This window comes from Lytechinus pictus, chromosome 6 (genome assembly GCF_037042905.1).
Source record: "Lytechinus pictus isolate F3 Inbred chromosome 6, Lp3.0, whole genome shotgun sequence".
NCBI classification, from domain to species: domain Eukaryota; kingdom Metazoa; phylum Echinodermata; class Echinoidea; order Temnopleuroida; family Toxopneustidae; genus Lytechinus; species Lytechinus pictus.
The window spans coordinates 17,642,877-17,666,056 of record NC_087250.1 but is presented as its reverse complement, the minus strand read 5'-3'; the positions used below and the strand labels follow the sequence as shown (position 1 = coordinate 17,666,056).

Sequence of the window (23,180 nt, the reverse complement as noted above, 5' to 3'; positions counted from 1 at the left end):
CCAGGATTTGCATATCATGTGAAATAATAGAGCGAAACTTAAAAAAACCCTCAGAACTTTCTTATTTGACATCCGATTTTAATTGAATTTTCATCGTTAAGATTGATTGTTTTTGTCTTTATAACAAAATCATTTTTTTATTGTTGGGGGAACACTTCCTCTTTGCACAGGGTTAAGGGAAACTTGTGTATAATAACTAATAATATAGAATGGAGGGGTTAAACAAAACTGCCCCCACCAGTGGCGTAGACAGGTTCGTACACCTGGGGGGGATGTCGGTGACCCGACAATTGCTCCGCCGACATCTGCTCCGCTGACAACTGCTACGCAAAATACGACAACTGCTCCGCCGACAATTGCTCCGGACAGTTGCTCCGCCGACAGTTGCTCCGTCGACACTTGCTCCGCCGACAGTTGCTCCGTCGACACTTGCTCCGCCGATATTTGCTCCGTCGACATATGCTCCGCCGATATTTGCTCCGCCGACATCTGCTCCGCCGAAAATTGCTCCGCCGACATCTGCTCCGATTATACGACAATTGCTCCGCCGATTTTTGCTCCGCCGACATCTGCTCCGCCGATAATTGCTCCGCCGACATCTGCTCCGCCGAAAATTGCATCGCGACAATTGCTCCGCCGATATCTGCTCCGTCAATGTTTGCTCCGCCGACATCTGCTCCGCCGTAAATTGCTCCGATATTGCGATATTTAAAGGACAAGTCCACCCCAACCAAAAATTGATTTGAATAAAAAGAGAAAAATCCAACAAGCATAACACTGAAAATTTCATCAAAATCGGATGTAAAATAAGAAAGTTATGACATTTTAAAGTTTCGCCTAATTTCACAAAACAGTTATATGCACATCCTGGTTGGTATGCAAATGAGAAGACTGATGATGTCATCCACTCACTATTTCTTTTGTATTTTATTATGTGAAATATGAAATATTCTAATTTTCTCCTCATTGCCAAGTAAAACAACGATTAATCCCCCCTGAACACGTGGAATTAGCATTGTTTAATATTATATGGTTCAGTCAAGTTGGTCCGTATTTTCAAATTTGTAAAAAATGAAATATTGTATAATTCAAACAATAAAAAACAAAAGGGATAGTGAGTGATGGACATCATCGACTGACTCATTTGCATTTCACTGAGTTGTGCATATCACTGTTTTGTGAAAAATAAGCGAAACTTTAAAATGCTATTACTTTCTTATTTTACATCCGATTTTGATGAAATTTTCAGCGTTACGCTAGTCTGATTTTTCTCTATTTATTCAAATCAACATTTGTCTGGGGTGGACTTGACCTTTAAATTAATTCGTACTTTCATGCGCATAACAATATTGTAGCACAGGATGAAGACGTCAATTTACAAATGTGTATATTATAATATATATATTGCAAAGTAAATTTGATATATTACATGACATAAACAGGGGCCGCGGAACGGTTTTCAAAGTGGGGGCTGACTATGCTAAAAATCACAATCATATGGTCATTTTTACGTTTTTGTACACGGTTTTGGAAAAAAAGGGGGAGGGGGGGGCTGAAGCCCCCAGCCCCCGGTTCCGCGGCCCCTGATACATAACATAGAAAGAAATAGAAAAAAGGGATAAGCACAAAGGAGGGATAGATATTCTTAATTCTTATTCCTTGGGGGGCATTTGTTTAAGTTTTATTTCGTGCCTGGTGATTAAAATGAAAAAAAAATACGCGTGTTCATGTAATTATCATGACGGGACAAAAAAAAATTCTTAGCGTCAAAATCGCTCTGGCGAAATATGCTCCGAAGTGGAGATATTTGCTCCAGGTGAAATTCAATAGGTATGCTTTATGTTTACAATAAAAAAAATGCGTATAAATTTCCCCTTTCCAGGTTAATAACATCTCGTGCTTCGTGCTCGCATTATAAATTCAGTGCGATGCGTTATTGGGTTTCATGAATATGTAACTATATTATTACTGGTATATATATGTGTATAATGTGTATTATTGTCTTTTAGAAACAACATTATTTGTTTATACGTTATGAGAGAGATACATACATATATTCATTTATTAAAATATATTTATATTGTTGCTATTGCACAGAATAGAAAAAAATACAACCGAAGTCTCGTCTTATAGTAACTCACCAGTAGCGTAATGAGCCAACAAAAAAAATGGAGGGGGCCAGACAAGGATGACATTTAGTTTCCTTTCCTTTATTCTTTTCTTTCATTGGTAGGGAGAATGGGGGGGGGGATCCGTGACCCCTAGCACGCCCCTCCCCTATCTGTACGCCAGTGATGATCATGCTTTCGTTTGAAACAAATTTAAAGAAAAAAGGTGCAAGGGTAGATAAGGCCCAAGACGTATTAAAAAATATTGATAAAAATATTAACAATTGTAATGCTGATAAATATACAATAAATCAAGCGGTAACCAATGAAAATTAATAGTGTGAAAGAACAAAACGAGAAAGAGGGAGAGAGAGGGGGGCGCAAATGTATGGTGTATAAGTTGCTGGAAAGCAGAAGGGCAGGGGCTGATCTAGCCTTCGCCAATAGGAGGGGGGGGGTTATAGCCATATTTTCCCCGATCGGCCGCTCGATGATGATTTTGGTTTCTTTGAAGGGGTAGTCCTAAAGTCACTTAGCTTTATTCTTATAAATCAACATAAATATATAATATCATAATCCTTATTTATATAATGCGAGCGCGAAGCGCGAGCTAAATTTTTAAAGGAAATTTTATGTGTTTTTTCTTCTAAAATTGGAACATTCTGGTCAATGTTTGTTATCATGAGAAAGATGTGTATGCAATTAAATAATCACTACGAACGAGAAGCGCGAGCAGAAATGAACTGATGGAAAAGGAACTTGTGAAAGATTGCTTGCAGATAGCCATGAAGACGTTAGATACTTTAAAAATCATATAAAGCGAGTGCGAAGCGCGAGCTGAAACATTTTGAAATGTCTACATAAAGAATGGAAAATTTCAATCAATTTTTGTAATCGTGAACAGGATAGCTATATAACTAACCAATTTAAGCGAGCGCGAAGCGCGGGCGGAAAAAAATCGAGATTTAGACCTAAAACGGGACACTCTATTCATGTTTTGTAAACCATGAAAAGAATGAGTAATATGGGATCTTCCTAACTTGATAATGCGAGCACAAAGCGCGAGCAGAAAATTTTTGATATTGTGATCTGAAACTGGATAATGTTTTAAATAGAATAAACTATTTGATTTTCCGACGTAAAAAAGAATCCATTTCTGCTCTATATTTCAAGCACTTTGTGAATTTGTGAGGTGGATATGGATTGCACTTAATGAAGAGCTGATATGTTCTATTATTACTTTGAGTTTTGACATATATAGGACCGGGACATCCTTAGGACATGTCATCATATGAAAATGAACGCTATTTTCCTATTCCTCTTGCTAAGCGCGAGACAAAACAAAAGGGACAATTTAATTTCTAAATTAATATCTTACTCATTAATGCCTAATGACGGCACGAAATCTGATGATATTATGGTCTGAAAACTGGACATTTCAATTACTTTCGTAGTCATAAATAGGATGCATCAGTTAATATATTTTTAACCATGAATGCGAGCGCAAATCGCGAGCCAAATTTTTTGATAAACTGTCATTAAATGGGGGCTCCCTGGGTTAATACCCACTATGCATTATATACTGAGTGCCCTCCCCGGGGGTATAGGTTTCTATAGGGTTTTTCCTCTTAAGTAGTTAATTTGTATATTCAATATTGAGAAATACATAACTCTCCATTCAAATGCGAGCGCAGCGCTAGCTGATACGTTTTGACAATCAGACCTGAAAAGGGGGATATTTTGAAAACTTTACGGAATACACGAAAATAATAGGTACCTGATATACATTTGCGAGTGCGCAGCGCGAGTAGAAAATGTTAAAATTCAGACCATAAAACTGACATTTTTACAGAGCACTTTTTAAAAATCAATTTGTAAATCACACAAAACAATGAAAGTTCGATTCCCGAGGTGAAATATGTTTTGTATATTGACTTCCAAACTTGATATTTAAACTCCATAATTATTGAACAAGATATGAAAAATCACCTAACAGGCAATGCGAGCGCGAAGCGCGAGGGAAAATTTTATACAGTGACATGAAAGATTCTTTTTATTTTCCAAGTCTTTCCCTCATCTTATTTTATTTACTCGTCTTCCTCCTCTTCTTTTTACTCTTCTCTTTCCATCTTTTTTTCTTTCTTTCCTTTTTTTTTCTTGTTCAGCCAGTGGGGGAGGGGCCCTCGGCCCCTCCCCTGGATCCGCCTATGGAAGAGATATTGTGTCCAGCACCCCCCCCCCCCCATTCTCTCCCCGCTCAAGACCGGATTGAAACCAATGATAATAATATATGAACAAAAATCCAGATTCACAATTCCAATGGGGAGTGTGTCATTCCCCTTCTGCGTTACAATTTGTCAAGACAGTGGCGGCGGCAGGGAGAACAATTTGGTTTTTTTAAGCAGAAAGCTGTGATGATAGGGGAGAATGAAATAAATAGATAAAAATAATAACAACACAACAACAAAACAATTTGTAAGATGTTCATGCAATTGTATTATCGGAGCACATGACGGCGGAGCAATAGACTGCGGATCAATTGTCGTGAAGCAAATGTCGTATAATTGGAGCAATTTTCGGCGGAGCAATTATCGGCGGAGCAATTATCGGCGGAGCAATTATCGGCGGAGCAAATATCGGCGGAGCAATTGTCGCGGAGCAATTGTCGTAAAATCGGAGCAGATGTCGGCGGAGCAATTATCGGCGGAGCAACTGTCGGCGGAGCAAATATCGGCGGAGCAGATGTCGACGGAGCAAATATCGGCGGAGCAAGTGTCGACGGAGCAAATATCGGCGGAGCAAGTGTCGACGGAGCAACTGTCGGCGGAGCAACTGTCCGGAGCAATTGTCGGCGGAGCAGTTGTCGTATTTTGCGTAGCAATTGTCGGCGGAGCAGATGTCGGCGGAGCAATTGTCATGGAACCGACTGGGCTGCCAACGCAAGTGAGGGCGCAAAGCGCCCGAGCGAGGGAGCGAAGCGACCGAGCGGGGGGAGGATGTGGGAGGGGGGTGTCCCCCCTCCCACGGTAGGGAGCTTTTGCAATTTTGAACTTGAAATCGTGCAATCTGATGCATACTTAATGAGGTAAAATAACACACACAAGCGCGCACGCACACACACACACATACTCACACACACACACACACCCACACACACACACACACACGGGTGCGCGCACCACACACATACTACGCCTTGAATGGACAGACATACATCGACAAGATCTACACATCGTGGCATACGAATACAGAATGGACTGACACATAGTATTGCATATTGAACCACACTACGTATTTATTTATCTCTAGCTCTGTGAATTTTGCTGTTACACCTCTTCAGAAAAAAAACCAATGTCAACTGTGTACACGCAGCTATAGTCTTTGTTGTCTTGATATGGGTATGTGGTTATGAATGAAAACAGCCTATGTGGCCATTTGTGAATAGAACACATAAACAACAAACAAATAACAATATGTCTGTTCATTATAAAGCATAATGAATACGTACATACTATGCTTTTTTTTTACCTCAAAGAAACAGGCATAGTATCCATAGATGGATATTGGCTGGCGGCTCATTAACATACAGATACAAAAAACATAAACAGTATCACTATGATCCATGGAGTAACAATACTGCTTTGTAAGTTTGTGAAGAAATCGGAACCATAACGGCTAATAACAATAAACACAATTACAATCATGATGAGGATTATTATTATCATCATCATAATTATTATTATTATTAATATTATAATTGTTATCATTATTATTATTACTATTATTATCATCATTATGACTTATTAAGTAACCAAATATCATTCCCCAAAACCTGGGGGGGATGATTGTACATGCCATCCCCCCCACCTTGTGAGGTGGGGGGGATGCATCCCCCTCATCCCCCCCGTTGTCTACGCCCCTGGCCCCCACCCTTCATCCCACTTACGTACCTAGGATTTTCCAGAAGGGGGCAAATTTCTTGGAGGATATTTCGTCCGCGAAAAAATTTGACAAGCAAAAAAAAAAGGGTCTTCAACCACAAATAAAGGATTTCTTACCAGAACAAAAATTGACAAGCAAAAAAAAAAAGTCTTCAACAAAAAAAAAAAAGATTTCATACCAGAAAAGGGGGGCACGTCCATTGTAACAGTTGTGACTCGTCAGGGGGGGCAGGAATACGTCCCCTGCATGAGTTGTGACTCGTCAGGGGGGGGCAGTCTGCCCCCCTGCCCTCCCCCGCCCCCTTGGTACGCTAGTGCTTCATCCTATTTTGTATCTTTTGTTTGTTAATTACGTGCAGCCGTATGTCTTGCGGTCTTTTGCCATTAGTGCGACGTAATTATGACGTCACGGATGAATGATCTGCTTAGTCTTTAATTACATCTTGTTCTTAAGAACCAATTAAAACGTCAGGGCAGATTACAAACAATAATGATGATTCCAGAGATAATTAGTAGGCCTAATTATTGGATCGTCAAGGGAGCATTTCACCAACAATTCGTCTGAAAAAGTTGTCAGATCTCATCACTTTTCCTCGGTTGTGATTGGCAGAGAAGCTCGATCAGGTTTCTAATTGTAGTCGAGAAATGACAACTTCTCAGTGTTAGGCAACTTTCGTGAAGTAGTACCCAAATTCTCATTATTTCAGAGTTAAACGGTTCATTTGATATGGTTCAATCAGTGGGGCAATGATCCAAAATCTTTGAGGGGCCAAACATGGCATAAAGAGGAAAACTATCGAACCAGCAAAACGAGCGAGCAAAAATTTGACGAAGAACTGGTTTGGTGATAGATTTTGATAACATATCATTAGAAAATGATATCATATTTCAACACTTTTTTTTTTCTTTCTCCACATTCATGGATTTTTCTTGGGGGGCACCCCCCCCCCCCCCAACTTACGTCAGTGGGTTCGGTATTTATGGTAATGTGTGACTTGGTGTTTTGAGTATTGAACTATACTCTGTCAACCGGATCAAAAATAACTACAGTGCATAACTAATTTATGTTGACGTAATATCGATTCAGGCACCCCCCCCCCCCCCCCGAGAAAAAAAATAAGAAAAAAGAATACGTGTTTCAAATCCGTCTCTGAAAACCACTGGTAAAAGACCCATATATTAAAGGGAGTGAAAAAGAAGAAAAAAATCAACCATTCGAAGATAGTGTAAATTCCCCCAAAACTACATCCTAGTGCTACACATGCACACAAAGGGGGAAACTGACTTACATCATGACTTGTGACCATGATTGTTACGTAATTGCATTATTAAAATGTGATAATGAATACTGCGTGGAAATGGTTTTACATTTGCAGAAAGCACTGCTTTTCACTTAATAAAAGTATTCCCTAGCATGAGTTTCTTCTTCTTCTTCTTGTATTTTTCTATAAAATAAAGTTAACAAATTACTTCGGATAAAATAGATAGATTGCGAAAAATAGCCTATAAATTAGAAATGTACATGTACAGCGTAATCTACTTTTTGCTAGAAACCACCTTTTTTTCGAAATTCAAAGCAAAAGAATTATCAATATTGATAAATGAATTAAAAAGAAGACTTACCAAACGGATATAATAATTGATGTCTCCGGCAGAGGTGAAATAAGCGGTAACTGACGGCAATCGAGATCTTACGTTCCGCAGATTCTTATCAAATACTGCTATAACCGGTATCTAAATGATATAGGCCTGTTCATTTCATATTAATTATGATTGAAGATCCGCTTTCCTTCCAGCCTCACACAAAAGTGACCGCATCCCCGATATAATTGACGCGTTCTGTCTCGAAAGTGATTCTCGGCGTTTATTAGCCGGGTGTCAAAATGACCGATAGTATTTCACTATCGATCATGAAGATTGGAGGAGATGCAGTGGTGTTGACAAGGGGGGGGGTGGAGTGGGGGTGGATGTGTGTATTTGAGTTTTGTCAGACGTGTATCAATCAGATATGATTATTTACGTCTGGGACCGACCTTTAACGTCACCATCCGAAAGACGTGACCAGGGATCGAACCTCGAATCTCTGCATCAATTTGTAACTTCCCCACATAGCTTGGATTACAGGCGCACGCCCACAACGCCCAGATGCCCCCACCAGTGGAGGTGGGGGCATCTGATAATAATGATGATGATGCTATAATGATGATGAGGTTAATGATAAAAGTGATGATGATGAGGAGGAGGAGAAGGGTGATGACGATGTTGATGATGATATTGATGATGATGATGAAGATGATGATGATGATGATGATGATAATGATGAAGATGATGATGATGGTGATGATGATGAAGATGATGATTATAATGACAATAATGAAAGTAATGATGATGATGATAATATTAAAAGTGATGATGATTATGATGATGACGATGAAGATGATAAAGATTTAATGATAATAATGAAAGTGATGATGATGATAATATTGAAATTGATGATGATTATGATGATGATGATAATGATGATGATAATAACAGTACCTATGATGATGGGGGTCATCTAATGTTACTAATGATGATAATGATAATAATGGAAATTATTATGGTGATAGTGATAATAATGATAATGAAAGTGATGATAATAATAATGATATCCCTTAATGGTAATTTTGACAACTATATGTTAATTTCGTGATGGTGGTGGTGGTGGTGGTGATGATGATGATGATGATGATTATGTTAATGATAGTGCCAATGTTATGATAATTGATTAATTATAATAGTGATGATAAAAGCTTATAATGATGATCACAATAAAAGTGATGACAGTGTTAATGATAATCATAATAATGATAAAAAAGCTTATAATGATGATGATAATAAGAGTGATAATGATAATGATAGACACTAAATGATATTTTTTAACTTTAATATTATGCTAATGATGCTCATGATATAATGATGCTAATTATTGTTATGCATGCTCATGGACGATGATGACGATACTAATGATAATAACGATAATTATGGTATAGCAATAATGATAATGATCATGGTAATTATCACAATGACGACGTCTATAATCATAATGAGTAATAATCATAAAACAAAGAGAAAAGTAAAAGCGAACAAAGGAGATAGAGACAAAAATTAAGATAGGTTAGGCCTACTAACTAAAGGCAAATCGGGTGGGCGAAAATGGTAATTCTATCACATTAATCATCACATTCGCATAACATCCTCGCATAATCTTATCAACACACTTTTTTTCTCCCTTGATTCACAGTAAATTGCTTTTCTGACAAAATCATCGCTAAAATCTATCAATCTTTCTGCCGCAGTGGTGACAACATTATACTCACGCCATTCGAGCATGGAGCGTGTTTTAAATACGGAAAAGGCACGGAGCAGTTGGCCATGATATTACATCTCGGAAATGAGAAGAAAATATCCGGAAAAAACGACTTTATCCACCTTCTTTATCATTTGTGAAGATTCCTCTTTTTCCAATCTCGCCTTTTCGTTTACAGTCATGAGTGTCGTAATGTAGACATATTACAATAATGCTCCCCCCCCCCCCCATTGCCGTTATATAGAAGCCAGTTATAATGGCGAGACGAAGGATGGAAAGATTGTACGGCAGTACAAGAAATGGAAGACTGTGTACAGGCATGGAATCATGCAGGGGTCGCGTAAGCGGGGTGGGGGCTGGGGGCTTCAGCCCCCACTTTTTCCCATCACCCGTGTACAAAAAAATCGTAAGAATGACCATATGATTGTGATTTTTTTTTTGCATGGTCAGCCCCCCCCCCACTTCGAAAACCGTTCAGCGGCCCCTGGGAATTGCATTTAAAAATAGAAGGGACATGGAAGGGAGGAGGAGGGGGGGGGTAACGGAGAAAAGGGGAAGAAAAGGGAAAATAGAAGAAAAAAAAAGAACTACAATTTTTTTTAATCGGGGCAAGGTACGGTTTTTGGCGATTGAAGTCATTTTAGAAGTTTACATTATTTATCCCAGGATCAAATACAAAATTAGAACTGCCTGGAAATCATAACCAAAATATATTTTAGTTCATCACATTTTCATCATTGGCCTCTCAATTCAGCAATCAATATCTCTACGCAGTGACGTAATGAGCTAAACATTATGAGGGGCCAGACATTGCGTGTAGGGTAAAAATTGAAGAAGAAAAGCAACAAAAAAAAAAGAGCGTGCAAACTTTGGTTTTTATACAAAAATCAAATTTGTGATTGACTTTGACATAATATTTAGGATATCTTAAAATTTCCTTTCATTTTCTTTCTCTGAATTTCTCCTCTTTTTTTTTTGGGGGGGGGGTAGACTTTTGGGGTCAATATGGCCCGAAAGCCTTGACACCCCCCCCCCCCCCCATCTGTCAGCCAGTGCTACTACGATAAATAAAAAAAAATAGCTTTTTTTTTGCAACTCACATTTTTTTTTCACTTTATAGACTTCGCTTTTCTCGGACCTCCCTTTAATATTGGCAGTTCTCAAATGTCCTCAAAACTTGAATACCTGAACCAACACCTTTACTGCTACAAATAGAGAAAAATTGTTAATTTCGCATGCCAATTCACTGATCAGATTATTTTACGGTCAATAAAAATCATAAAAATAGATTAGCGTCACTTTGACGTAGGTTGCTATACCCATAGTGGTAATTAAATCACGCTTACAGAAGAAAACCACACTAATCATGGTTAGAGAAAAATCCGCTATATTTTTAGAGTCAAACATGAAGTAGTCCTACATCTTTAATTTGGTAAACAAAAATTCACTATACTTATTTTGTTTTTCATATGAGTGAGTGGCAAATAAATAAGGGGAAATCCCTATCGCAGTGTTTCACTTTGTACATACGGGACTTTGTATTTCACCCATTTCACAAAGGCAGATAGCACTGGAGCTAAATAAAGTCAGAACATTATTTACGATGTAAAGCAACTCATTTATGAGTAAATCGCAAATTTACATCAGTAGGCAATCATAGCTATATAGGCCTTTTTCTATCCCTTACCCCGTTTGCAGCTGACACAGGCATATTGGGTGCATATTGCCTGATCCGTGTCTGATTAAGGTTTTGAACTTGAATTAAAGCACTATAACAGTGGAAAAATGATGATTAATACAGCATATTATTTACAAATTACTATACACTATCCATTTTCGTCAATTCCTGGGGCAATGCATGGGAGAGGGGTAAATGCCTTTTTTACCCATGCCTCCCCCACCCCCTTTCCCCTCTTCTCGGTCCCTTTTTTCTCAGCATCATCCCTTCGAGGTGGATCATCCCGAAAGAAATATGAAATAAAGAGCTCCCTCTCAGTTCTAATTTACACAGTCCTGCCTGCTTTCTTTTGCCTTTCAACATGGCTGATCAGGTGCGTGTGTGACAAAATATCCTTTGAATAAATGTAAAATTTAGTGATTTTTCCATGCCTCAATAATATAATAAATCGTTAATATGATAAAAGAAGACATAAAGATAATATTCGATTAAGATAGAGTTAGTATGATACCAGTTTAGTGGGGTAGAATGGGTGGGAACTTCTTGACGAGAACGGTGAGGGAAACCCACGACCACGTCCGTGTGGAAAACGGCATGTTCGTGTATGGTGTGCATGTGTGAGCGAGCGGAGCGTACATTGCTTATTCCTGGGGCGGGCAGCCGGCAGGGCAGGCACACACAACCTCTCTGGCAGTGAGTGTGCAGAGTGGAAGTGAATGAGACTTGAGAGCTATGGACAAAATGTTAGGGTATTGTGCATTGCAGTGTTTGAGTGAATAAATAGAGGGTTCGATTGAAAATCTGAATGTGTGATCATAATCGAACTTACAAAGGAAAATGGTGAAATTCAGCAAAATCCTGGAAATAAAACCATCTGAGACTGTATTTCACAAAAAAGTTGAGAATGCACGAGTCTTGTCTTGACTTAACATATGTTCAAGGTATCAAGGAAGGAAAAGACCACCCTGATATTAAAGGAGAATGAAACCAGCTGAATCCATATCAAAGAGAAAAATCAAAGAAACATATTGTTGAAAGTTTGAGGAAGATTAAATGAATAATAAGAAAGTTATGAGCATTTTAATATTGAGATCACTAATGGCATGTAGATCCTCCTATTGGCAATGCGACCAAGATCTGTGATGTCACACACGTACAACTCCCTCATTACTTTAGTACTTATTTCACTTATATTCTCACTTTTATAGAGTCTAGATCACAAGGTGAGGTGTTCTCTTTATGAGAGGACAAGTACAGAGGTTTCACAACATTATATCATTGATGAATCGTTTTGTCATATGATTAGAATGAGCAAAAAGAGATGTTCCTATATTTTCAGTGTCCAAAAGGGGAGAGTTGTTCATCTGTGACATCATAGATCTTGGTCGCATTGCCAATGGGAGGATCTCCATAGCATTAGTGATCTCGACATTCAAATGCTCATAACTCTTCTATTAATTGCTAGTCCTATTTTACTCAAACTTTTGTTGATCTTATTCTTTGATTTTTCTGCTTTCACAAAAGCTAACTTGCTCCTAGAGTTTCATTCTCCTTATAAGAAAAGAGGTAATTTAGAATACAATTTGTATATATTGGATATAATTCCAGTTTTACAATGTGTATTATGGTAATGACAATTATGAATGAACTGAAACAGCAACAGACGTTTTGATGGAATTTGGCAAAACTTGGGGGCTTGAATGAGACAAATGTTCGATACTCGATGCAAAACACAAGAATAATTCAAATACTTTCACGAATGGCTTTATTGACAATGGGCGATGATTATATTGATGTTATCTCATGATGGTCTACAGACCCTGTCAAGTGTCTGCTGAATCTAATTTTAAGCTTTATACTGTGTTTTTTTGTTACATTGATAGGATATCAAAGAACAAATTTAAAAAAAAAGATATTATAGAAATGCATTATTAAAACTGTTGAAATTTGTTCATGAATGTTGCCATTTCTTACTCTTAGATATTAAAAAAAGAGGCAATTTAGAATACAAATGCTGGAATTGGCTATCTTAAAGGAAATTGAAATTGGATCGCGTCCACAAAATGAAAGGAGAGAAAATAAAAGAGAATTATCTTTTTTGGCAAAAGAAAGTCATATCCCTGGTTTTCATATTTCCAGACAGGTTGTTTGTCCAGGCAAGAGGACAATTTAAGGAATATTTCGTGTTTGATATTTCATTAATTGATTGAAAGTAATATCAGACAATATTACAAAGTACCAATATTCATAAATATCCTTGCTATTTAATGCATTCATTTTAGGAAAATCCAGAGCAAAATGATGATAATGACGGTGGTGATGGTAGTGATGGTGATGATAAAAGTTTAACAGTGGGCATGATATATAGTGCCATTTGTGCCAACTTTCACAAAATGTCACACTCGCACAGTTGCTGGTAAGGACATAGGTCTTTCCATTTTGAAGGTTTCAAGGTTGTTAATTTAAAATGGCTTTTACAATTTTCTGTTGGAGAAATGATGACGGTTAAAATGTCAATTTTCTTTTGTTTAGACGGAGAGGGCGTACCAGAAACAACCCACCGTGTTCCAGAACAACAAGCGGCTATTGGCCTCCAACAAGAAGGCCAACAGACTCGTCCGCAATGTTGGTCTAGGGTTCAAGACTCCATCTGAGGTATGTCATCAACACACTCTCTTCAGGGGCAGGGGCTAAGCAAGGTTCACTCATGGGGGGGTACTATGGATGACATGTTAGGGTAAGATATGTGGAGAGCTGCACTAGGGTCATCTTTATCTCTTAAATATTTTCTTTAAGGGGATTCCCCCCCCCCCCCCTCATGTAGTACCAAGTATCTGATGAACTTAAAGGTCAAGTCCACCCCAGCAAAATGTTGATTTGAATAAGTAGAGAAAAATCAAACTCACATAACACTGAAAATTTCATCAAAATCGGATGTAAAATAAGAAAGTTATGGCAATTTAAAGTTTCGCTTATTTTTCACAATGATGATATCCATCACTCACTATTTCTTTTGTTTTTTATTGTTTGAATTATACAATATTTTTACAGATTTGACCATAGGAACTGACCTGACTGAACCATATAGTATTAAACAAGGCTAATTCCACATGTTCAGGGAGGAATTAATTACGGTTTCACTTGACAATGAGGAGAAAATTAGAATATTTATATCTCATATAATAAAATACAAAAGAAATAGTGAGTGGATGATGTCATCAGTCTCCTCATTTGCATACCAGCCAGGATGTGCATATAACTGTTTTGTTAAATTAAACGAAATTTTAAAATATCATAACTTATTTTACATCCGATTTTGATGAAATTTTCAGTGTTATGCTTGTTGGATTTTTCTCTTTTTATTCAAATCAATTATTTTTCGGGGTGGACTTGTTCTTTAATGAAATATTTGTTTAACAGGTGATCACACCAGTTAGTGCCTCCCCCACCCCCCTCTTGAAAATGAAATGTCCCAAAGATAATAGAGTGTCACTTGGAAGTGTTAGATTGCACATGATGTTTCTCACGATGGTCTTCATATTCCCTCCAAGTAGGGATGCTGACATTGCTTTAAAGCACTTCACTGATGCAATCTACGTTGTAACAATCCTCAAATTGACACCAATAGGTAAACCCAACCTTATCATAAATCAGGGGGGCGTTTCATCAAACAATTAGTCGGTGGTTTTCTCCGACTAAATGTGATTTTCACCGACTAATTTCATTTTCACCGACAATTTTGCCATCACCGACTAAATTCCATTTCATGAAAATTTGTCGGTGATTTTCTCCGACAAATTATTGGAAACCACCGACTAATTTGGTCGGTGGCCTTCACCTACCGACAAAACTTATTTTCACCGACTAATCCAATTTTCACCGACTAATCAGCCTTTTGAGGGCCTTTGCAGCTAAAATCGATCAATTTCAGTTGATTTTGAATATAACATTTTAATAAATTGCTTATTTTTCATTTCATTGAGAAAATTCAAAGAAAATGTATTTACTTTTAGTCAATGACAAATAAAAAGTAGACATTTCAAGAATAATATTTTCATCTTTAAAACTATATTATATCAATCAATACATAGGAAACATCTTCAAATGTACACATTTTTTCAAACATAATTTTCTTTAACCCAAATAAATCATTGTGCATTTTTTAATCAATAATGTCTGATAATGTCTGAAAAATGCGACCTCATTGACTTTTGTACAAGTTTTTTCAATGTTCATTAGTGTTGTTGGTGTTGCTGCTGCTGTTGTCATCGTGATTGCTGGAATTGCTGTTTGTTTTTGCTGCTCTTGGTGTTGTGGGTGTGGTTGTTGCATCTCCTGGTGCAATTAGTTATTTTTGCTACTGATGTTGCTCAAGGTGTTGCCTGTGTGGTTGCTGTTGTCATCGCTGCTACTGCTGCTGTTTACGAGTGTGGCTGTTGCATCTCCTGATGCATCTATTGATGTTGTCGCTTGTGTTGTTGCTTGTATGATTGCTTGTTAGAATCCTTGCTGTTGGCTTTGTTTCTACTGTCGTTGTTGCTACTGCTGTTGATGTTTACCACTGTGGTTGTTGCATCTCTTGATGAAGTTATTTATGTTGCGCCCGATGTTCTCTGCATGGTTGTTGGAGCTCCTGCTGCTGTTGATGTTGTCGGTGTGGTTGTTGCATCTATTACTGCAGTTGTAGTTTCAGCTGCTGATGCTGTTGTTGCTCCTGCTGCTGTCCATGTTCATTGAAGTAACTGAAATGGATTTAATTTATAGAGCATGTGATATTTTATTAATAAAGATATCAATTTCCATCATTATTGATATCAGTCATTTATTCTTAATTTAATTATCATTGTTAAAACTTACATTTTTTTATTTCTAATGTTTGAAATAAGAACTTTAAGTTCTAAATGGTTAAAATATTGTCACCAAAGCCTTATTAAACAATGAAAACAAAAAAGTTAATAACAAAGAAATGCATAAGAAAATGATTAAAATTTCCTCTTTTTTTATACACAATTGATTTTAATGACTTGGGTTTTTCTCATTGGTTTACCAAAGAAAGGGAGTCAAAATCCAAAATTATCACATTTGGTCTTTATTTCTTGAGCCAAATGCTGATTTCATGCAAGAGTCATGTTATCATATTAAATATTAAAAAAAACCATCAGGAACAGCAGCATGATTTCTGAAGCGAGTGCACAATCAACAGGCAAGATCCTGAGGCACCCCCCCCCCTACCAAGATCATTTGAATTAATGAGGTTTCATGACTGCTTTTGTAGGCATTACATTTATACAGGCCTACAAGAGATATAATTTTTTTTTTTTTTTTTTTTTTTTTTTGGGGGGGGGGGTAATCTTCCAGTGTTACTCCCATACAAAGCAGATGGTGATGGGGCGGGGGGGGGGGGGGGGGGGTCTAATAGGAATGCAGAACAATGGAACATTCATTTACTACTTTGGCAATAGAAAGCAAGTCACACCATCTAGCATTGATTGATATTGGTTGTTTTACAACTGTCCAATAAATATCACCATTAATCCATTAAGCATCTAAGCACTTATAGATGTCATTGTTTTCAAATATTTGAGTAGACCAAATAAAGAAGAGAGCAGTACCAGTAATTTAATATTTTTTTTAATGTGACTTTACTTTCTTCGCCAAAGTGAGGCAGTCATAAATAAGTGTGTTTTAACTTACAAGTGACATCACATTTCCTGCCTTCTTGTCTGGCTCTCCTAAACCTTCAACCATTTATACTTGTGTAACTTTGTATCTCATGTCTGTCTGAAAAGTTTGGTTGAAGCCTCCACCTGAAGGAAAAATAGTATTGAAATAACTAATTAAAATATTTGCCATAATCTGGTATTTCTTCTCACATGTATATGTACATGTCTAAAAACAGGAAATAAAACATCTTTTGATTACCAGGTTTCATATAGAAGGGGGTAAATAAAGGGTTCAAGTTTTTATTATGTTAATAAAAAATACAAACAATAGTAAATGACATATGCTCTGGCTGAGAAACTTAAAAAGTGAAATTATTCCTCACAATGTAGCTTGTATGTACATACACATGAGCAAGTAGTGCTAAATGGATTGAGGGGTGAGAGCAGGGGCTCCGGAAACCGGCGGGGGGGGGGGGGGTGCATGTTAGCTGCAGGGTCAGCGGAACGGTTTTTACAGTGAACGGGCTGACCATGCAAAAAATCGTAACCAGATGGTCATTTCATATTCTTCAGCCCCCGCACTGTTTTCCAAAACCATGTACAAAAATGTAAAATTGACCATCTGCTTGTGCTTTTTTGCATTGGTCAGCCCCCCCCCCCCCCACTTTCGGCTCAGCCCCCTCACTTTCAAAACCGTTCTGCTGACCCTGCAGCTAACATGCAAAATATATTGAATCTATTATGTCTTTCATGCTTATGTAATGTTTGCATTTCAAACTGACTTTAAATAGAAAATCTGGTCACAGTCCGATTTCATTGTCATTGATGTGGGTTTTTATGATTTTACATTCTGCAACCAAAACAATATCCTTCATTATTTTTTAATCATTATCGCATTTTACTAGTCTACATGTTACCTGTGGTTGCATTTCAATCTCAGTATTTCTTCACCCATTGCCAAATCTTCTGTCACATGTTCATCAGATTGGCCGCTGGCACATTCCTTGCTGTAGTAGACCAGTCAGAGCCTTGCTTTCTAGTTCCAGATCCGTCTTCTTCTGCATACTGTTCAACTGTCCATAGTCTGAAATTAAAATATTAATAATATCACATTGTTATACATGTAGCAAAGAAAATATGTAGATTTACAGTGATCATTGAAAAATACTGCACTTTCAATGAATATTGTTGACATTTCATAAAGGGGAATGATCGAATATACCAATCATTTTTCTTCTTTTATTATCCTGAAATTTATAGAATTTACCAACAATCGGTCAACAATTTATCCTTGTTAATTCATATAATTTTCACTTGATTATAAACAAGACGGTAATTAACACATTAACTATACAAAATAGTAAAACAGCTTTTTCAATAATTTTTTTTTTTAATTCAAAAATAAAAATAAAAGTTTTTTTCTAACTCAATAGCGCTTGGATACCTTGCCGGTTAAAAGCCACGATCAAATTAATAAAAAATATGAATAGGCTCCTAATTCGTAACTGCAGCAAATTGCATCCCCATCAAACTGTCAACTATTTCTGGACTGTGACCTTTGTTCAATGGAACTTTAATATGAGATTCAAGGCAGAAAAATACTTGGGATTGATGAGATCCATTCCATATTCTCCTATATTTTTTTCTAATGAAGAGACCTTTAACCTTTACATGCTATTTAAGGTTAGGTATGACTAGACTCTAACTTTATGTGGTACAACAGTATTTTTCAAAAAATAGATTAAGAGACATTATCAACAATAATTTAATTTATTTACCCCAATAACACCGATGCTATTGCAGATTCATGCTAAATAGTAATTTGTCTAAAAAATTGACTTAGAAAAATAAAAGCAAAACAAACTTCATAATCGCACACAAATGAAGAGCATTATTTCCTCTCCCCCAAATTGGACGATCAATCTTTTTTTTAAAAGGGAGCTATGCAATGGCTCGATCATTTCACTTGGGTGCGCAAAGTCAAAGATAATTTAAGATAGATCTAGATCTATAAGCTATACCAGTACGGCCACGGGCCGGTTGCACTATTTAAAACTTAGTTAGATCTAATAATTTTTTTATATCTAGATTTTAATTTTTATTGGGTGTGAACGCACCTCTGCCACAATCGCATCACCCCCCCCCCCCCGAATCCTCGCCAGCTGTCGAGAGCCTTCACTTCATTCGACTTGTGACTTGCTAAGGCTAAGCCTACATTAATAGTTGAGAACATCCACTTTACAAATTTACCACTCACACTATTACCATGTGATTTAGCTCCTGTTCAATTCCAATTTCTGTGACACAGAATTAGGATGGCCCCATTGGATATGTGTACATTTACAATTGCACACGCTGGTTTGCCTGGTGATCAATGATAATCTCCGACCACACCGAGCAACAAAATTATTACAAAACCAAAGGAAATGAAAAAATATGATTTGCAACATAGAATGACATAAAGGTAGAACAATATAAAGAATTCTCTTTGCAAAATTTATAAAATTGCAGCCATGTGCGGATCATAAAAACGTGACAGCCGTGAGCCGTGTCGTTAGTTTGGACCTGAGATAGTTCTACAGACACAGAAACACGGGTATGGGACTAGACTGGATTTTGTACTGTCAAGTTCACCGATCGTATCGACAGGGGTCCTGCCAGAAGATCCTCTTTTCTTGTAATTCATTTGATAATCACGCACAACGAATAATTCAATCACCTTACATACAATATGAACGACATTTTGAAGGGTTTTACTTACGGTAAAATCCTCATTCACCTCTACGAGGACCTTCGCTTCTTCTCATGTCTTCGTTTCATTTCGAATCGTCGTGGCGAAAACATCAACCAATTTTACATCTTTTTCACGACTTTGTGAGTGGGCGTGGCCTAATTAGTCAGCGAACCTCGTTCAAGACGATTTGTAAAATAAAAATTCTCTGACAATAGTCAGAGAAGCTCCGAGAGTTTGATGAAACGAATTTTTGTCAGCGCTGACTAAATTGTCAGCGCTGACAATTTTAGTCAGCGCTGACAGTTGTCGGACGAAAATATTGATGAAACACCCCCCAGGAATGCATGGTATCCCGATGAAACACATTTAAGCATGATTTCTTGACTAACACTGGACATTTCGTGTTTTCTTTCGCAGGCTCGCGATGGTCACTACATCGACAAGAAGTGCCCGTTCACCGGCAACGTCCACATCCGCGGCCGTATCTTGACCGGCGTCATCACCAAGATGAAGATGCAGAGGACGATTGTCATCAGGCGCGACTACCTCCATTACATCAAGAAATACAACCGATTTGAGAAGAGGCACAAGACCATGTCTGTCCATCTCTCACCCTGCTTCAGGTAAGCCGACACCCCCCCCCCCCATCTTACAAAGAAGAATAAGGCAATAAATTGCTGTGTAATCAAAAGATGAATGAAGGAAATGGATAAGTAATCCATAAACCAAGTTAAAGATTCAAGTAAAGGAATGAAAAGTAAAGAAGATATTTAATTTGTTTTGTCATTACTATTATAATCTGACTTACTGTTGGATGATGACAATTTTGTTTTTAGTGAGAATGAAAAGAAAGAGTTAATTTTTCTATATAGTAAAAAATTACATGATGAAAGATGTCACGTAAAGTTACCAAGGCCAGTTCAACTGAGTTAAACCGTTGTTTTTATCTTGATTTTATTTACGCTTGAAGAAACGTTCATTGGCTAGTATGAGATGGGAATATTGCACATGATGTTTCTCACGATGGTCTTCATATTCCCTCCCAAGGAGGGATGCTGACATTGCTTTTAAGCACTTCACTGATGCAATCTTCCCCTTGTACTCATGCCAAGAAAATCACCACACTGGGAGAAAAAGCCTGTACAGATTATCTTGATTAATTTTGATCAAACAGCTGGATACCTCTGTCAAGAATGTATAGTGATCTTAGTGGTAATAGCAAAAATCAAAATAATAATATCCCACTTAAATATAGCACATATCACATTGTCATCTGAGGTCTATTGCCACTTCCAGCAGACAAATCCACCTTCCATAAGATGAATATTTGCTCAAGACGCAGTCTTGTAAACCACATGATGAAGGACACACATTATATTTTTAGTTGAATTTCTCCAGAGTGAAAACGATTGTTATCCTAAATGATTTGACTTAGTCGTAGGCTAGGTTACATGTACATAATCATATTTATCCCAAGCTTAGCCCGGCAAGCCTGAATACATATTCACTGTTTTTCTTCTCGTGTTCTTCCTCGCAGGGACACCAAAATCGGAGATATCGTGACCGTTGGTGAATGTCGCCCTCTCAGTAAGACCGTTCGATTCAACGTCCTGAAGGTGACACAGGCTCCAGGATCAGCAAAGAAGCAGTTTGCCAAGTTCTAAAGGCTGTCTAGAGATTATTTGGAGGGAATGTAGAAATAAATTAACATCACATCAACATGCACTGTTCTTAGTATTGGTCTGTCAAGTGTTGTGTATAATGAGAATAGACCTTTTGGTAAACTGCCGATTCGTCTATTGCCAACTTGTCCACTTATCACATGGTCTACATTCATTTTGTCAAATGCCATTCCGTCCATCAACATTTGGTCCAATCATCACTTCGTCTAATCACCAGTTTGCCTATTACCATTTCATTTCATAACCACTTGGTCTAATACCCATTTTCTTTTCATTCATTTCGCCCAATCAACACTTTAGTCCAATTAGATCAAATGGTTTATGGACTAAACGGCTACTGGACCAACTGGCTATTAGATGAAATGTTGAGCGGATGAAACGGGGATAGTGGATGAATTGATAGAGACCAAATGATAGTAGACGAATCGGCATTATAAACCATTTTGAAATAAACTGACCTTATCTAGACCTTGTGCAATGACGTCATTGCCCTGCATGTGTTGGTGATCTGCAGCTGGCACATCTCTGTTTACACAGATCCCTATATCCTCTGAGGGAGGGCGCTATGACATGTCATGCATTAATTTTAATCACTTGGGAAATGGGTTTATTGGGAGAGATACGATTTGAAAAAAGAAATACTTATAAGAAAGGGAGGCTAGAGAGGGAATGGCAGTCATGAACTAATAGGCATTAGTGGGAAGGTAAAGAGAATAAAAATGGACATAGTAAGATTTTGATGCGAGCGAAGGTTAAGAAATTGAGACGAGTGATGCGTAGAAGAAAGAAAGGTTAAAAATAAAAGGGAGAAATGAAGATTTGAAAGATGAATGAACTTGAGAAGAAAGAGAGTAAAGACGACGAAAGAAGGCGATGATTAAGCGATCAAATTTATAGAAACGAGAGGAAGTCAGAATGAACAGATTAAAAAGACAGAGAAATGCATGAAGAAATGGGTGTAAAGCCTTTTGCACAGGGGGTGATGGAGTTTAACCAGTACATATCGGCCATTTTGTTCTTGATTTTCAACCTTATGAGGATATGCATACAAAAAGGCTGGAAATCAAAAACAAAATTGCTGATAACTGCTAGTTAAACTACACCCCTGTGCAACATGCACTATACCATATAAAGTACACCGAGCTTCTGCAATTTCTGCCCTATTCTGTGTACATACATGTATTTTGTGTTTAAAGGAAACCAAAACCCAAGAAGAGAAGCAATCTTATTGGGTAGAGTAAAAATAACAAAATTGGTTATGAAATAAGCAAGTTATGGACGTTTAAAAAGTCTTGTACTTTCTATGGGGATCCTCAAATTGGCAAATGTGCTTCAAAATGGCTGATTTTGTGGACAACTCTCCATTTGTTTCGTACACAATCATTCAGATTTTCCCCTTTATTTGACATATTTCACATCATCATCTCCTGACCTTGACATATGTGGTGTGAATTATATTTTCCCATGAATTATGTTACGCTGAGGAGGCAAGATGCAGTTTGAAAGATGAGGAAAATTTGTGTACAAAACAAATGGAGAGTTGTCCAAAAAATAAGCCATTTTGTTATACCGAGGTTGTTTTACCTGACTGCTAAGAAAGCATGAATGCCTGTGAGCAAGCAACCAGTGGACCAACGGCTTAAGGTCCTCTCCGAGGGACCTGGTAATGAGGATAAATGCCTTACCAAAGGGCACTAGTGCACCACTTGGGAATCGAACCCGGGTGACCGAAACCCCTGAGCTATCGCGCCTCAAAGCACGTTTGCCAATTTGAGGATCCCCATAGAAAGTGCAAGACTTTAACTTGCTTATTTTATAACCGATTTTGATGAAATTTTTTTAAATTGTTCCTCTCATTTTACTCTTTCCAATAAGATTACTTCTCTTCTTGGGTTTTGGTTTCCTTTAATTGGCACATACAGCCCATAGAGGGAGGGTGTCACCGTGAAACAACCTAAAAGCAAGATGCATTCACAGCTAGTACCATATTTGTTACCAGGGCTGAAATTTTAATATTGACTTGGA

General features: G+C 37.6%; 1 protein-coding gene, 1 long non-coding RNA gene and 2 other non-coding genes across 4 annotated transcripts; 3 read left to right on the top strand and 1 right to left on the bottom strand.

Moving 5' to 3' along the window:
- Positions 1-11,437: 11,437 nt before the first annotated feature.
- LOC129263290 (small ribosomal subunit protein uS17-like) lies at positions 11,438-21,192 on the top strand. Its single transcript, XM_064100444.1, has 4 exons — positions 11,438-11,449; positions 13,609-13,731; positions 19,891-20,096; positions 21,011-21,192. Exons 1-4 carry the CDS (start codon positions 11,438-11,440, stop codon positions 21,135-21,137), a joined length of 468 nt encoding a protein of 155 aa, XP_063956514.1. The 3' UTR covers positions 21,138-21,192.
- On the top strand, positions 14,585-14,672 carry LOC129264007 (small nucleolar RNA SNORD35). The gene has a single exon (XR_008584814.1). It is a non-coding gene; the product is annotated as a small nucleolar RNA SNORD35 (small nucleolar RNA).
- LOC129271673 (uncharacterized) lies at positions 15,123-17,808 on the bottom strand. The gene is made up of 3 exons (XR_010293815.1): positions 17,657-17,808; positions 16,771-16,883; positions 15,123-15,818 (listed from the first exon to the last, which is right to left on the bottom strand). It is a non-coding gene; the product is annotated as an uncharacterized LOC129271673 (long non-coding RNA).
- LOC129264013 (small nucleolar RNA SNORD35) lies at positions 20,477-20,565 on the top strand. The gene has a single exon (XR_008584820.2). It is a non-coding gene; the product is annotated as a small nucleolar RNA SNORD35 (small nucleolar RNA).
- Positions 21,193-23,180: the final 1,988 nt, after the last annotated feature.

What these genes read in the sequence shown, in the direction of transcription:
- LOC129263290 (XM_064100444.1), top strand. An exon ending in GGTTCAAGACTCCATCTGAG is followed by an intron (nt 13,732 to 19,890) that starts GTATGTCATCAA and finishes TTTCTTTCGCAG; the next exon opens with GCTCGCGATGGTCACTACAT. An exon ending in CATCTCTCACCCTGCTTCAG is followed by an intron (nt 20,097 to 21,010) that starts GTAAGCCGACAC and finishes TCTTCCTCGCAG; the next exon opens with GGACACCAAAATCGGAGATA.